The sequence below is a fragment of the Saccoglossus kowalevskii genome, chromosome 9, assembly GCF_978046115.1.
Source record: "Saccoglossus kowalevskii chromosome 9, keSacKowa6.1, whole genome shotgun sequence".
NCBI classification, from domain to species: Eukaryota; Metazoa; Hemichordata; class Enteropneusta; family Harrimaniidae; genus Saccoglossus; species Saccoglossus kowalevskii.
In genome coordinates, this window is record NC_140649.1 from 20,741,272 (window position 1) to 20,756,374 (window position 15,103).

General features: G+C 35.8%; 1 protein-coding gene across 1 annotated transcript; it reads left to right on the plus strand.

Moving 5' to 3' along the window:
• Positions 1-4,725: 4,725 nt before the first annotated feature.
• On the plus strand, positions 4,726-9,122 carry LOC102801581 (zonadhesin-like). The gene is made up of 10 exons (XM_006812577.2): positions 4,726-4,773; positions 5,566-5,647; positions 5,766-5,802; positions 6,066-6,086; positions 6,180-6,350; positions 6,617-6,667; positions 6,888-6,998; positions 7,291-7,553; positions 7,645-7,940; positions 8,960-9,122. The coding sequence occupies exons 2-10, from the start codon at positions 5,582-5,584 to the stop codon at positions 8,970-8,972; spliced, it is 1,029 nt and encodes a 342-aa protein (XP_006812640.1). The 5' UTR covers positions 4,726-4,773; positions 5,566-5,581; the 3' UTR covers positions 8,973-9,122.
• The last annotated feature ends 5,981 nt before the right edge of the window (positions 9,123-15,103 follow it).

Sequence of the window (15,103 nt, forward strand, 5' to 3'; positions counted from 1 at the left end):
ATAAACCAAAATAGATATGTAATTCATTTCATGAGGTTGTAATAGAGAATTATATTATCTTATAGATATTTACATTTGGCTGCATTGTTTGGCGACATTTTCTTATACATTCGATCCTAAAGTATAAATAAACCATAAACCACAATTTTAGGTGTTCAAACAGTTATAAATTCGCATCAATGTCAAAAGTCAATAGCAATAAACAGTTCGTTGGATAATTTGTTGAAGTGTCGATTCGTCGTTTCGCACCAATGATGGTTCGTCCCTGGCAGCGACAGTTGTTTCACTTCAATACATACATACATACATATATTTTGTTTGACATATATAGTAACCCAGAGAGATGAAACAACAGGAGAAGTCACACTGCCATACTTCGCTAGTTATCCACTAACTCCTACCGAAAGCCTTATCAATATATTGCTCTAAACGTTTCCATTTATACCTCTGTGGAAAAGATTTTTAAAATCGTCACGGATCAAAAACCGTTAGTATCGCGTATGAAACGATGGCTAATGGACTTGCAAAAGTACAAATTTATAGTTGAATTATAGGCACATCAAAACCAACAGACTATGCTTCTAGACACCCAGTTAATTCTGATTTTACCGATACATCAGGAGAATACGTCTTGTATGTGACAGAGAACGCTGTACCAAAGGCAACCACACTACAAGACGTTGAGACCGCTACTTCCAATGACCCGACACTACAAGCTGTTATGTCTGCAATTGGATCAGGTAAATGGCACAAAGCTCCACCTAAACTATCACTATCGCTATGAACATGTAAAGGAAGCGCTTACCTGTACTGACACCATAGTACTGAAATCAAATCGCAAAGTAACACCCGCTGCACTGCAAGAGCGAACCCAGTAGACATATCTCACGAAGCTCATCTTGGCATGGTGAAAACAAAAGGTCTCATGGATGAGAAAGTACGGTTCCCGTATATGGACAAAATGGTAGACACCAAAATCAATGCTTACCCTGTCAGATACTAACCCCAGTTTACACCAGAGAACCATTACAAATGTCTGTCTTACCAGGCAATTCATTCGACGAATTTGCACATGCAGAAGGTGAAACGCTACTTGTACTGGTTGACGACTATTCACGATTTCCATTTGTAGAGCAAATATCGTCAACTGCTGCACGTTGTGTCATACCAAGCTCAACTACTTATTCACGATGTTTGGCACACCTGGAATTCTCAAATCTGATAATGGCCCACCGTTCAATGGTGAAAAATTTGCTTCGATACTAGGACTGAGACATCGCAAGGTAACTCCATTTTGGCCTAGAGCCAATGGAGAAGTTGAACGATTTGTTAAAACGTTGAACAAGTCGATCAAAACATCAAAAAACAGAAGGAATAAATTGGAGAAAGAATTGCAAATATTTCTACAAATCTACCGCATAACCCCTCATACTACAACCAATGTATCACCCGCAACCTTGTTTCTGAAACGCATCATACGCAACAAGCTTCCTCAAATAAATGATATCAGAAATCGTACATGAATGATTCACTGCAGCAGCACAAAATCAAGATTCGTGCTTACAACAAATCAAATTTGAAACCATGTAATATAGAGACAGGTGATAGGATATTGGTAAAACGACCATACAACAAAACAAAAGGTTCCAGAGTGTATGAGCCTACGCCAATGACATTAGTGCGAAAGAAAGGCTCTATAATCACTGATGAAAATGATGAACATACAGTCACAAGAAACTCATCATTCTATAAGAAGTTAGATAGATCATTACTTCAAACAAACTCATGATCATGACCCCTCGCTCACTGACCATGAATGACATTACACCCGATCAACAATCTTCAAAGTCTAGCTCCATAAATTCACCATCATTGCAAATAAATATGCCAAAAAACTAACAGCGATGATTCTACAAAACCCGCTCCTATACTTTGCAGATCATCAAGAAATCAAGTTCTACGGAAAATATTTGATTTGTAATCTAGTAACATTCGCTCAGTCGGTTCATAACATTTAAAGTATAACTCAGACTTTTGAACTGTTTCAGTGAAACTCATCATGAATCTTATAGTTTGTCATTATTCGTTATTCTATACAGTGTTCGATTTATTCGTTTACAAAATAATAGTTCGTATATCAGATCAAACTTGTATTGTGAGATTGTTAGTATCTACAAGGAAGGAGATGTAATGTCCTATATCATTAATTATGTATGACCTATGACATCATTATATGTTACTATAGTGATGACTGCATAGCATTGTGGGATACTTGAACGGCATGGCCGCCATCAGTTGTTGCCAATAAATATACGTCTATCCAAGCAGAGTTTCTCGAGTTAATTTATCAATACAGACGTTACAGTGTGCACTACCAAAGACAATTTGTATATGTAACTAAAAATGAACTAAACACCGAATCAATCATATTACATTAGAATAGTATAATTTAAAGTATAATTATAAGTCATTTCAAGTTGGCGAATATGAAATAGTTAAACGTTGAACTTTCGTAAAGAGCACTGTTATAGAGTCAATACATAGCTAATTACAAGATTGTGTCTGATTGGCTATCGAGCTCTAAAACTTAACAGTTAGACCAATCAAAAACAGCTTGTTTGCGGGAACGTTTTTGCCTTTTAACTTGTTTGGGTTTCAAAAAACCGCAAAGAAATTATGGGCCGTATACGTATTTGTTAATATTTACTGCGACAAAACGATATCAGACCAAAACAATATTTTGCAAAACAACATTTGGGACGAAACAGCATTGGGACGAAAGCGCATTGGGACGAAACAGCAGTCGGACGAAATACCTTTGGGACAAAACAACCGGAACAAAACAACACTTGGATGAAACAGCTGGAACGACACCATTGCCCATCATAATCTGTTACCACAATATACAAAATGTGCCTGGAATATCTGCCAGGATTATTTATTTGCCTTGTTATTGCAAACTAATTGGTGAGGTAACTAATTCGAATTTTGCGAATCCTCTTGTTATTGTCGATTTCCTTGTGATCAAATCATGGACAACATTTATGTTGATAAAACGAGTTTCAACTATTTTACAAGATTTAAATGTCATTGGTGTCGCCATGGTAACATAAATGTACAACAAACAAAATTCGATTCGATAGTATGTTTTACATCGGTTAGCAATAAACAGGCTACCTGCTCCTGCCATTTCTTATGATGTTTTTCATACGTTATTAAACTATATCATGGGTGCCGTTCACCTCCATTTTACGTTACCATGAACACAAGTTTGAACGCAGTATTTTTGATAAATTGTTGCATCTAACTTCAAGGCAGCACATATGCCAATAATTGTGGGATTTTACCAAAATATGGTATCTAAAAATAGCGGTACATGTATCAACATAGAATAGAAAAAAAACATGCAATAGCTGATTCACTTTTGGATCATTTTATTATGTCAATCTCCTGAATAATGGTGTGTGTCAACCTGAACTGTATCTCATATTTAAGGTTTGGTAAATGCGTCATAGAAAGTTCCATAATACGACATATTTCGTTGCATTGGTGTGTGACGTTTATTATCTTATGGTGGTATTATGCGTTCTGGTATTTAATGTATGGCATGAATTCAATGTGTATATTTAACGAACTCTGTTTATTCTTAGTAATTTGTTTTTCCACCACCATGCCAGACCATATGCAAGCCATCTTGGTCTGCCATTAATGTACAAAAATCTGATCCACATTTTTGTCAATAATGTGAGGTATTACACAAATGGTATAGTATGGTTTCGCGCTTTCTTTCCAGCACAAAACAGAGTTATCAGTGATGATAAGCCATGCAGCAAGTACATTCAGCTGGGAGTTTTCATACAGTCTGAAACGAGAGTTTATACACATACACTATGTTTATTCGATTGTTTCATTTTTTAACACGCACTGTGTCATTTTATTGTGAATAATAAATCATTTCCTATCCAATTTCACTATGTGCTATGTGCTATGTTTGTATGTTTCGATTTCATGTACACATGATATAATACCACTTTCGTTCATACTATTTTCATAATATGTGATTTAAATTTAGCTGTATTTTAAATTGTGGTTTATTTTCTTATTCATGTGTTAATTGTGATTATTTTTTTATCTTTACTCTTCCATGTTTTACGTTCTGCATGAGAAGAAAGCGTCCTACTCTGGGAATATCTTCGCAATAGTGGTAGGGCATCCCGGCTGGGCTTACATATACAAGCTTAAACAGGGAATACTATTTTAAAGAATAACACTATGGCACATCCTTGTCAATTGATTCACCTTCAATATGAACTGGATTCAAAACTTAAACATCGAAACATGACATGTCATCAAAGGTGCATATGAGATAATTAACCAGTGAAATCAAGACAACATGTCGTGCTGTACGTATTAACATGCGCTGTGCCATTATATTGTGATTAATCAATGTATATCGTTATCAAAATACACCCATGATACACAAATGCCCATTCTTTTTTCATGTGTCATGTTTCATGTGTCTTTCCATAAAGTAACCAAAATTCCCCTGGGGTATTTGGCCCATTTAATCCACACAGCAGGTGGTGTTTTATGCAATATCACGCGTTGTGTCATTCTGCTGTGATTATTCATGATAAACAGATGTTCACCCTCTTCCGGATTATGTCACCACCTACCAATAAACTGCCCCAGGAACATATATATTTTCATAATTTGTACACTGTGCAATTGTGCAAAGGAAGCTTGGCCACTGTATGCATTCACATATTTAAGGTATGTAATTTCACTTGCAATTTAAGTACAGTGCATTGTAGCGTAACCGGGAAGAGGTCCACATTTGTCGTGTGTTCGAACCTTGCAAATTTATATGTCCTAATGTGCTTGTAATTAATATTTGTTGAATGCATTTTTCTCTGTTGTGACACATGGATAGTCGTATAGAACTCGTACTTTTACAGTTAACAGTTATTGGTTTATATGGTAGAGCCACTTTAAACAATTTGACAACTCTTTACCAAACACGCATTTTTGTAAAACCAGACAAAATATGTGCATACGTAGTTAAACAATTTGATTGTTTACATTTATCTATGCATAACTTCCCAACCAGGCCACAATCTGATAGAAAACAACTATATATATTAAATTGGTTCCTTGTGTCAAATATTTCTGTATTTCACTATCTATCTATTCAACTCAGTAAGACATATTTACTGTATTTCATTTCGTCAAATTTCGTACATTTCTTTATGTACGACTTATACAAACATACTGTATACAATGCACTCTTATCTCCTTTTACATATCGTTTGAAGCACATTTAATTTGTAGTCAATGACATCATGAAAGATTTTGTGATAGCTTATGTCTACACCTGCACTGATTGTCTATAATTTGGAATACTGACAAGTTAATTATTTTAGCTTGCCTTGTTGATTTCACTCACTACACTTGGCTAGAATTCATAATAGTTTTAAAAATATGAGTCAAAATACCACATTATGTAATTAATTTGACATTCTTTAAACATTAAATAATCCACATTTCGATTCCATTTTTTCACAGATCTTTGATTTTCAGGATGTCGTTTTTTGTATTACGATGCTTGGTAGTTGTCTCCTCATTGACGCTGACAACATGCAGTGAGGTAATTTTATTATTTCTATTCATACTCATTCAATTTATTCATATCGTCATGGAAATACAGAAGACTATGAATATTTTAAATATATATTTTGATGTTATCCATATTTTCATTTGTACAGGATGGGCTTTCTAAATGGGTTTTCCCCAAACAAACTCGTAAGTTACACCTTTTGTTCATCTGATGTTAGTGCATGTGATATGAATACAAATTATGTACAACTTATGTTGTATTACAGTTCAAGTTAGGAGACTATTTTCATGATATATTTGCAGGAATATGTGCCCAGAATTTATCCATTTTTCGCCACAGTAATCGATACGGTTCTCTCTAAAACACATTCTTGCATGCCATATTTGTATGGCTATATACTAGTATACTGCTAATGTCATCTTTACGTAGTCTTCTGTTATGTTCTCAGGTGCTGAACAAGCATGCCCTGGTAAGTATGGCAAATATGTTTTTAGTCTCAACGTGATTGTTTAATTTGTCTGTGTTCTGTATGTATTTACACGTACTTTGTTTGCATTGTCAGCAATTGAATATACTGCCCAGGTCATGACTGAAGCCGACACACTTGTTGCTTCGATGTGCCGAGCCTCGTGTCAAGCTGGCGAAACGGAAATATGTGACTACGATGTTGGTGTCTTACCATGTGGTACGTCGGACGACAAATTGGGATGCAAGTCGTGTGCTAATAATGACGGTAGGCTATTGTCACTTAATAAACTTGATTCTTATAGCGGTTATCAGATAAAACGTTTTAGTTGCATTGATTATGATTTTGCAAAACTTAATAGAAAACAAAAATAATTTCGATTAGATAAACTTATTGTTTAACATTAACTTTATAATGTCATCAAACATGAAAATAACTGGAACACTGAAAACTGCTTGTATTCACTCGCTTCGGCATTATTTATGTTTTTTGTGAAAATTCATCCTTTCAACTGGTGAATTTATTTGTTTTAGATCTGATAAGCAAGTACCAACTGGGTTTTAATATATGCGAATGGTTTTGTCGTAAGTATTGATTATATAACTTCAAAAAATCTAGTTTTAATGTATTTAGTAAATGATGCAAAATCCCGAATATGTGGCCCTTCGCGCACATGTACCAGCATACCCACACAATCGGGTGTAGCACACGTAAAACGATTCGCTGACGTAATATAATAGAGCGCACATGTAATTTACAAAATTTGTATTTGACCAACTAACGAAGTTATTTTTTTAATTATAGACACTGAATGTAAACATTATGGAGGAACATGTAGATTTCTCAGGTGTGGCAAAAACGAGCGCTTAGGAAAAAACGCCTGTCCACTGCCATGGATATGCAAATGTTGCAAACGTAAGAATGTTTAAGACAACACAAATATAAAGATTTATCTCGAATTACTACATTATTATTTTATTTTAACAGAGCTCTGTTTAAATTATTGTGCTTATAATAACAAAATATTTGTAACAAGCACACATTAATTTACTAACAGTAATGAATTGTATCGTATTAATCTCAGATGAAAACTTCTATAACGCACCATTTTTCACCTGGAAGATTATCTTGCGGGTAGATCGAATTATTACGTGGTTCTTTCTAAATATTACTTAAATCGGTTAATAAAAACAACGCTTTATTACAGCATCATCGTCGTACATGGGGCCACCAAAATTACCCCCCAGTGCACAGGCTGATCCTCAATTCCGTACATTCGACGGCTTTCATTTCATGTATAATGGTCACAGTGATTGCGAGTACGTATTTTTTCAAGAGTGTGTGCCTCGTCCATCATTCACTGTTTTGATCAGACATCATTATCTGAAAGAAGCTATGAAAATGGTGGTTACTGAAGTTTCGATTGTTCTTAATGGGAACCGTGTAACCTTGATTGAAGACAGGCTTTATGTGAGTAGATTTCATCTCTCTTCATTGTTGTGTACACTTGTAAGATATTCATTTATATTGACTAATATATTTTTTTAAATGTACATTCTAGATAAATGGCAAAATCCATAACCTATTGGCTCCACTGATACTCGGAAATCTGACAGTGACACGAGACAATGCAGGATACCTGAGAGCAAAACTGGATTCAATATTTACATTGACATGGAACGGCAAAGGACGCGTTGCTCCTGTTCTAAACCAATCTATGTTCGGAAAAGTGTGTGGCTTGATGGGAAATGCTGACGGGGATCCGTCTAATGATATGCAGATACCGATGCCTGATGGAAAACTGAAATTAGTTACTGAGTCTGATGAATTTGGGGACAAGTGGATTGTACCAGGAAGGTAAACACACATTTACTACAGTAACTTGTAAAGTATAGATGCGTGTTCGTGAGCGATCAGAGTCTAACAATTCTGCTTTCTGTATAAATATATATTGTGTAGGCTCACACCGTGTAGGTTGCAAATCCATGCCACACTTAACACATAATATAAGCACAATTAGAAAAAATAATATTAAAAAACTAAGGTGTATTTGATTGTTTTTGTTTTTTAAATAATATTTGTGTCTGTGTTAGTTCCTTAGTTGGTAAGAGAGTTTCAGTCTTGAACAAGTTTTTTTACATTTTATTTTAAAAGTTTATGATAGAGGTAGTGTGTCTCTCAAGCGCAAACCGGTCGTTTTGATTTGTTTTCATTAATGATGCCAGAAGTGTTAAATACTCGAACAGACTTATCTATTTGGCTTACAACCTTTTTAACACATTGTTACACAATGAACTATACATACAACCAATAACCCCCTTTTTTGTGGATAAACAAGAAATCACCGTAGTGTGAAAGTTTTACAAGGAACAAAACAAAACAACGTCCTTGGAGCTATTCGAGTTTGTACTGCCCTGACCATTTGTAATTTTGTATAATAATTCGCCCGATGTACTTAGAATAGTGACTGTAATTTGTAACGCATAATAAGTTCGATTAATAATTTGTAAAGTGTTAATTATGGTAAATCATAGTGAAATATTGGCGTCGTCTTTCATAACTAAATTTTATAACTAAATTATTCAATTGAAATGCACTTTTCTGATTGTTTGAGTGTTTTGTGCATGTTCTGATTGCGGCGAGTGCCGATACTTAACAGTATCGAGCAAAGACAATTCACATAGAAACATGCAAACACCATATTTCAGTAGTGCGAGTGTCAACTAACCTGCATAGATAAATAATCTATTACTACTATTCTTAATTATTAATACTATAATTTGGGATATCAACAAATATCCAGACGAAGAGATTTGACGAACTCAGACATATCTCAATGTTAAACAATGACAATTTACTTTGTGTTCACTCCATAGTTGCAGTATATAATCCGCAAAGAGAACACCAATGTTGAGAAAATCTACAATGACATATTCGACGGTGGTGACGGGTCTTTGGTTTAAATTATTCGCATGTAAAACACGTGAAATAAGTGTATACATTATGTTTTAGTTGTAATAAAATGCCGTTACCGCAAAACTCACTATTTAATTATTAGACCTGTGTCTGTGTGTTAACATGAAACTACATTGAATTCAACCACTAAAAGTGAGCTATATCGAAATAGAACAATCATTTTAAATATGATGTTGATATTGTAAATTGAATATTAAATCACAAGCCTTAGCATAAAGTTTTTGTTAATATACAGTGCATTCTTCACCCTATACCTAATTCTAATTAATACGCAATCTACGATTCAGGGATATTTGTACAATTTCACAGCAAATTTGGTATTGAATGAAAACCAGTAGATCAACTGTCCCCGCTCCGAATGTCGTTGATAAGGAAAGAATGGGATGAAAGCAAAATTTTAATTGTAATCTTTTAAGCTGGACAAATTTGGGACTTAATGTGTAGCTATTGCTGCTTCCCAGCCATATTATACATATTTACAAAGACTTTTGTTCGTTTCTTTATTTGTTCGTTTGTTCATTTGTTCATTTGTTTATTTATTTATTTATTTATTTATTTATTTATTTATTTATTTATTTATTTATTTATTTATTTATTTATTTATTTATTTATTTATTTATTTATTTATTTATTAACTTCCTATTGTAACTTTTTTCACCTTGTATAATATGGGAAATAAAACAACAACAACAATGTAACTGTGAACTGAGGCTCTCATAGAGATTGACGGATTTTAAATAAAAACGTGACCATCAATACACCGGACTGAAATGTCTGGTGACCTAGTCAGAAGAGACCTTCCTTGAGTGAAGTTTGGGTATTTTACCGAATGGCCGATATACTCTGTGTGTTTCCAGTTCCATAAAATACAATCATGTTTCGTGTCGCTCATGTTTTAATGTGTTTGTAAATAATACCTGCATCTTCCCATGATTTGCGAGACATATTAAGTTATTAAGTCATGTCAACTCGTGCTTCTTATTCTCTTTGAGTACTTAGATAAATGCGTTGGTTATTTAACAAATTGTAAATGTCTGAAAATAACTAGTCTACGACCAGACTTGCCTCGATATATTGGCCTGTGAGGAGAGTGTTTGCATTTTTGTTTAGAATTTGAACTATTTGTGGCTCAGTTCCAAGAGCTACACCAGTATATACACATTAGCCTGTGATTATGAAGAGTAAAAATAATTTGTACGAAACAAATAATCTCTGATGAGCTCCCTGTTGTCTTGCATCAGAGGTGACAGTTTATTCAGCAGGTGTATTAGCTTTGCTACTGTTATGAACGGGAATACGAGAATACGTCTCCCGCGAACCTGACTACCAATATCTTGCACGCCAGAACGCAACAATGAAGTTCAATTAATAGCACGCAACTGTAATGTCACGCTACTTCAGCGTTCATATAGAGAAAGGTCAAGATCAGCAAACCTAGCTTTCTTGCGAAACACAGGTCTTTAAATAATGTTAGTTTCTATCTGTCCCATGTCACATATTGGACAGGCATTATCATGACACATGTGCGAGCTGCCCAGTCGACATTTGCACTGGACTGCACTGGAGCTGATCTGCAACGCACGGCACTGGTCTGGAGCTGCGTGTCAATTGACTAACTCATGTTCACGATCATCTTGCACTAGCAAGAACAAAATTATACAGCTGGGCAAGCCTCACTATCTTACTGGGCATTATCACAATACATTATTATTACAGCAAAAAATAGAATATCACAAACTACTGACAGTGACAAGCGTAGTGGAAATGTCAGTCTTGCTTACGGGGCTTCAATTGCTATCGTTCAATTTTCTAAGTTAAGTATAGTATAGAGACTCTCCAGGAAAACCTAGGTACAAAGGTGGTACCGAATCATTTGGTTCCAGAGTACCTCCAGTTTCAGGTTCATCGCCGACAATCTGGTAACACGCATCCCAATTATACTTTATCTCTAAAGGTGACATTGTCTTAGTTTGATCCTGATGTAGTAAGTAGTAACCATCCATTGCTTTGTGGAATTTATCTAACACCTCCCATAACTCTCTCTGCACTCTATAGCAAATGCCTTGAAACTACGTCGGTTTCTCGGCGGGGTTCACTACTCACTGCCCAATAAATGCACCAGAAGTTGGTGGTTGCAGCATCACTACATTGTTACAGACTAAGCACATCAAAAAACATACGTGCCAACATAGTTGCTTTTGAAATGTGTTTATCCGAGGCCTGCTTAATATTCATGGTATTAGTGTATGCCAATGTCACTGCATGCAAACATTTGTAAGTAATTGCCAACATAGCAGTATTCTGTAATGTTGCAGTGACTGAACCTAGTCCTTATTTATAATACCCAGAATAATTATTTATCTTGATTGTACTCATTAATAGAGCCAATATTCTCTGCACGATTCTGTCTGCACTCCTCATGTTGACATGCCAACCTTGCTGCAGCACGGAGAAGTATAGTTTATTTGTACCATACTTTGATAGTCATTTCATATATATGATCCATTATTTAGCATGGTAGTGCCATCGCATCCGGATCTTACCAACCCTACCAACGCGACTCTTGGGTACAGTCTGCTAGCAGGCTCCACATATGTCACTTAGTCATGATCATGCATAGCCAGCAAGTGGGATTGGGATTTTAGTGGGATTTTATCTCACAAGACCTAGTCATGGAAGTGCAGAAGAAACTGTCACCTGTCTGATCTATGTTTTATCAGCAGCACACATATATGGCCATTCCAAACTTAGGTCCTTTTGTAGTAATTCGTGCAAATATTCAGGGGTCACCACAAGGTCGTGAGTCTTTAATTCTAGTATGGTAACATTTGCTTCCTCTTGGCCTTAGACTGAGCTCCTATCCAAACGTATTTCAAGCCCGCTAGACTGATTATTTCCACTATCTTGGACGGCAGTTTGGAAATCTGGTAGCTTAGTGCAACGTTTAATGATGGTATAGTTTGTTTTAGTTTATTACTCGTCTGTTTTGAAGTCCATAATAATAATTATTGGGTATGTTTGAATTTCAGTAAATACACTTATTCAGCTGCACACAAGTTATTATTCTATACACAATTATAGATGCCTGTCCTTTCTTGAACTTGAAACTTACCTTAATACTCACGTGTTGGGTCAAATCACGGCCGTCACAGCTGATTTGATCTCAAGCAAGATGGTGTTTAACAATGCACACTACTTTTTTTTACCTTCTTAGCAATGAACACCACGCAATGATAGAAACATCTTCTGGTAGTGACATCGAGGCATCAGAAACTTTGAAGACCTGTGAGAAACTGAACACATTATGATGTGAAATGTAACAAAGCCTAGGTTGCCGACTCAAACCCAAGGTTAATACCAAACTTGGGACTAATTCGATAAATGGTCTCTGATTTCGGATTGACATTGTGTAGAAAGGCTTGGGGTAAACTAAGTGTTGACATTTAACATATGGCTCGCGAGTGTGACTGTTTATTTACACATACTTTATGTTTTACTCTTTAAGCTTGTTTTCTTATCACTCAAATGTAATTTCGTTGAGTATTATATGTGAATCGTTATCTGGTGAGATCATACCTTCTTTTGTCTGTGTTTCAGGTTCCATTGCCCACGTGTTAGTAGGGCAAAGTTTTGAAACAACCTTATCTTTGCAAATAGGCCCCACTCATTTTTTTAATTTCTTTAAAATGTAGTTCCAGACGCTGTTTCATTACCTCAAATTTAAAAAATCGCACGGGTCGTGTTTCACTTATTTTTCCATAGAGTCCAATGTATTGACTCAGTAATCCACATACAGTAACATCACGTTTATTTAGAAAAAAAAAACAATTTGTTCACATATGACTTAATAAAGTAATAGGCAATATATTCGTAAAATATAAACAAATTCCAAGGAGTCGCCTTAATACGAACCAACAACGGACAGTCCTGGACCCAATAAATATATTGTTTCTTGTACAAATTCTTGTAAGCAAAATGGCCAAATAACGAAAGAATAAAAAAACATATTTGCATTGTAAATATTTACAAAACTGGAAAGAGTACTACTTTGACCCTTTATAGTAATATACCTTCTTACGCAAAACACTGGTTGCGGTGAAATATTTAAATAGACGACTCGGAATCGGAAAATACGGCCAGACTACACTTCAAACGGATATCAGGCAATTTTAAGAGCATAACTGGGCCACCAACAAATGTACAGAATGCCAGCAAATGCATTTACACCATGCCAACTTAATTGTGTCAATGACCAACGTTGGCGGCGCCACAGTATTCCAAGAGGCACAGAGGCCGTCTTACATGAGGCCATACACAACATGCGAGGTAACGTACATTTCCTCACGTGTATGGTATAATTGCGTCGTCAAGGCAACGTCGTCTGAAAACCCGTCAAATCGGGTTTCAGGCAACTAGTTACTCGTCGCTACAGTCAGATGCCTCGATGCGTTGCGGGTTGAAAACTTTGAACCTCACAGTAAAACTATTCTAAAATTTAATATCATTTTTGATAATTGCTCGAACCTGTAAAATAAAATGACCTCTTTCACAGCTTCGGAAATTCCTTATTATGGGAAGGAATACCACTGAATTTCAAACTATATTTAGGTCTTTAAGTTAGTATTCATTTAAAGATAGATGGAACGCTCATTATATTCGACATTTACCTATAATATGCGCAATGCGCAAGACGGATTATTCGAGCGATGAGTCGTTGTTCGGGGCGTTGTCCTATGAATTGTTTCACGTAACACACAATAAACAGACGATGTAAAGCACGGGCAACAAACACCAAATAAAACGTTATGTGCATATGTGCATACGTATAGTACTTTTTGCCAGTAACAATCAAACTGAATGCATTATTGCTGTCTACTTCGTCCTTTCTTTCTCAAGCACCCTGCTCTCTTTACATCATCTTTTATGTAGTACACACTGAATGGCTGTCAGCATGACTTCAGTATATTACTATGGGAACTCCCATGCGCAGACTGATCCGTACGTAAGGCAAGCTCACATCCCTCCAGACTTATTCACACATCTATTATTCTACAACTTATCCTGTGGGTAGAGATGGTGCGCTGAGCATCGCAATTCACATAACGCTATAAACATTTCGATGCTATTTATATTTGGTAAACATTCCTAGCGTAATGTTCCTTAAATAGAAAGTAAATGATGGCTTAGGCATGCTGTCCCAATGAAATTGGCACTCAAAACTTCGCTAAGCGAATAAAAAAGTGTTGTTCAAAATTATGGGGTCAGTGCAAGTGGCATTTGTTAAAAAGGCAGGATTAAAATGAACTTATTGATGAAGTTTGTCAGTTTACTTGTTTGTCAATTCTTATGCGGCGTGTTCACAGTCACTTGGGGGCTGAAAATCAATAAATACTAATTTTCAAAAAAAAATCATCCGCTATACATGTTTATTTATATACGTATAGCGGATGATTTTTTTTGAAAATTAGTATTTATTGATTTTCAGCCCCCAAGTGACTGTGGGCGTGTTGCATATTTGTGGGACAAGCGCTGTAGCTTGTTTCACACGTGCTCGTATAACACAACAGACGGCGCTTTCCGTGCGTGACGACTGACCGTGTCAATGGTGCTGGCATTCTGGTTGGAGAGGTACACTACTCCCACAAAATTGTCAGCTCATTAAACTTTCTGTGAATTACCAACATTTTGATGACAACATTTGCACGATGTAAATGTCTTCATCTGTTGACATGAACTTATTATCCTATTTTTTGTTTGTAATCATAATCCATTAGCTGTTCTTTGATGAGCCAATAGCAGTCACGTAGGTAGTGCAGTTGTAGTACTACCCAATGAGCTATTTGAGCGATCATTCAACCGAAGTGATAATATGATAAATGCGATTATTTCACCGATATTATATGGGGATAGCCATCTTGAACACTGCATGAAACTACAAAATGTAAATAGTCAAGTTGAGAAACATTTTCCTACAAATCAGGGAGAAAATAACAAACTTTCACATACAAAAGATCCGTTGGGGGTAAAATTAAGCCGACCGCTAA

What these genes read in the sequence shown, in the direction of transcription:
- LOC102801581 (XM_006812577.2), top strand. Translation starts at nt 5,582, where the DNA reads ATGTCGTTTTTTGTATTACGATGCTTGGTAGTTGTCTCCTCATTGACG. An exon ending in GTCGTGTGCTAATAATGACG is followed by an intron (nt 6,351 to 6,616) that starts GTAGGCTATTGT and finishes TATTTGTTTTAG; the next exon opens with ATCTGATAAGCAAGTACCAA. An exon ending in GATATGCAAATGTTGCAAAC is followed by an intron (nt 6,999 to 7,290) that starts GTAAGAATGTTT and finishes GCTTTATTACAG; the next exon opens with CATCATCGTCGTACATGGGG.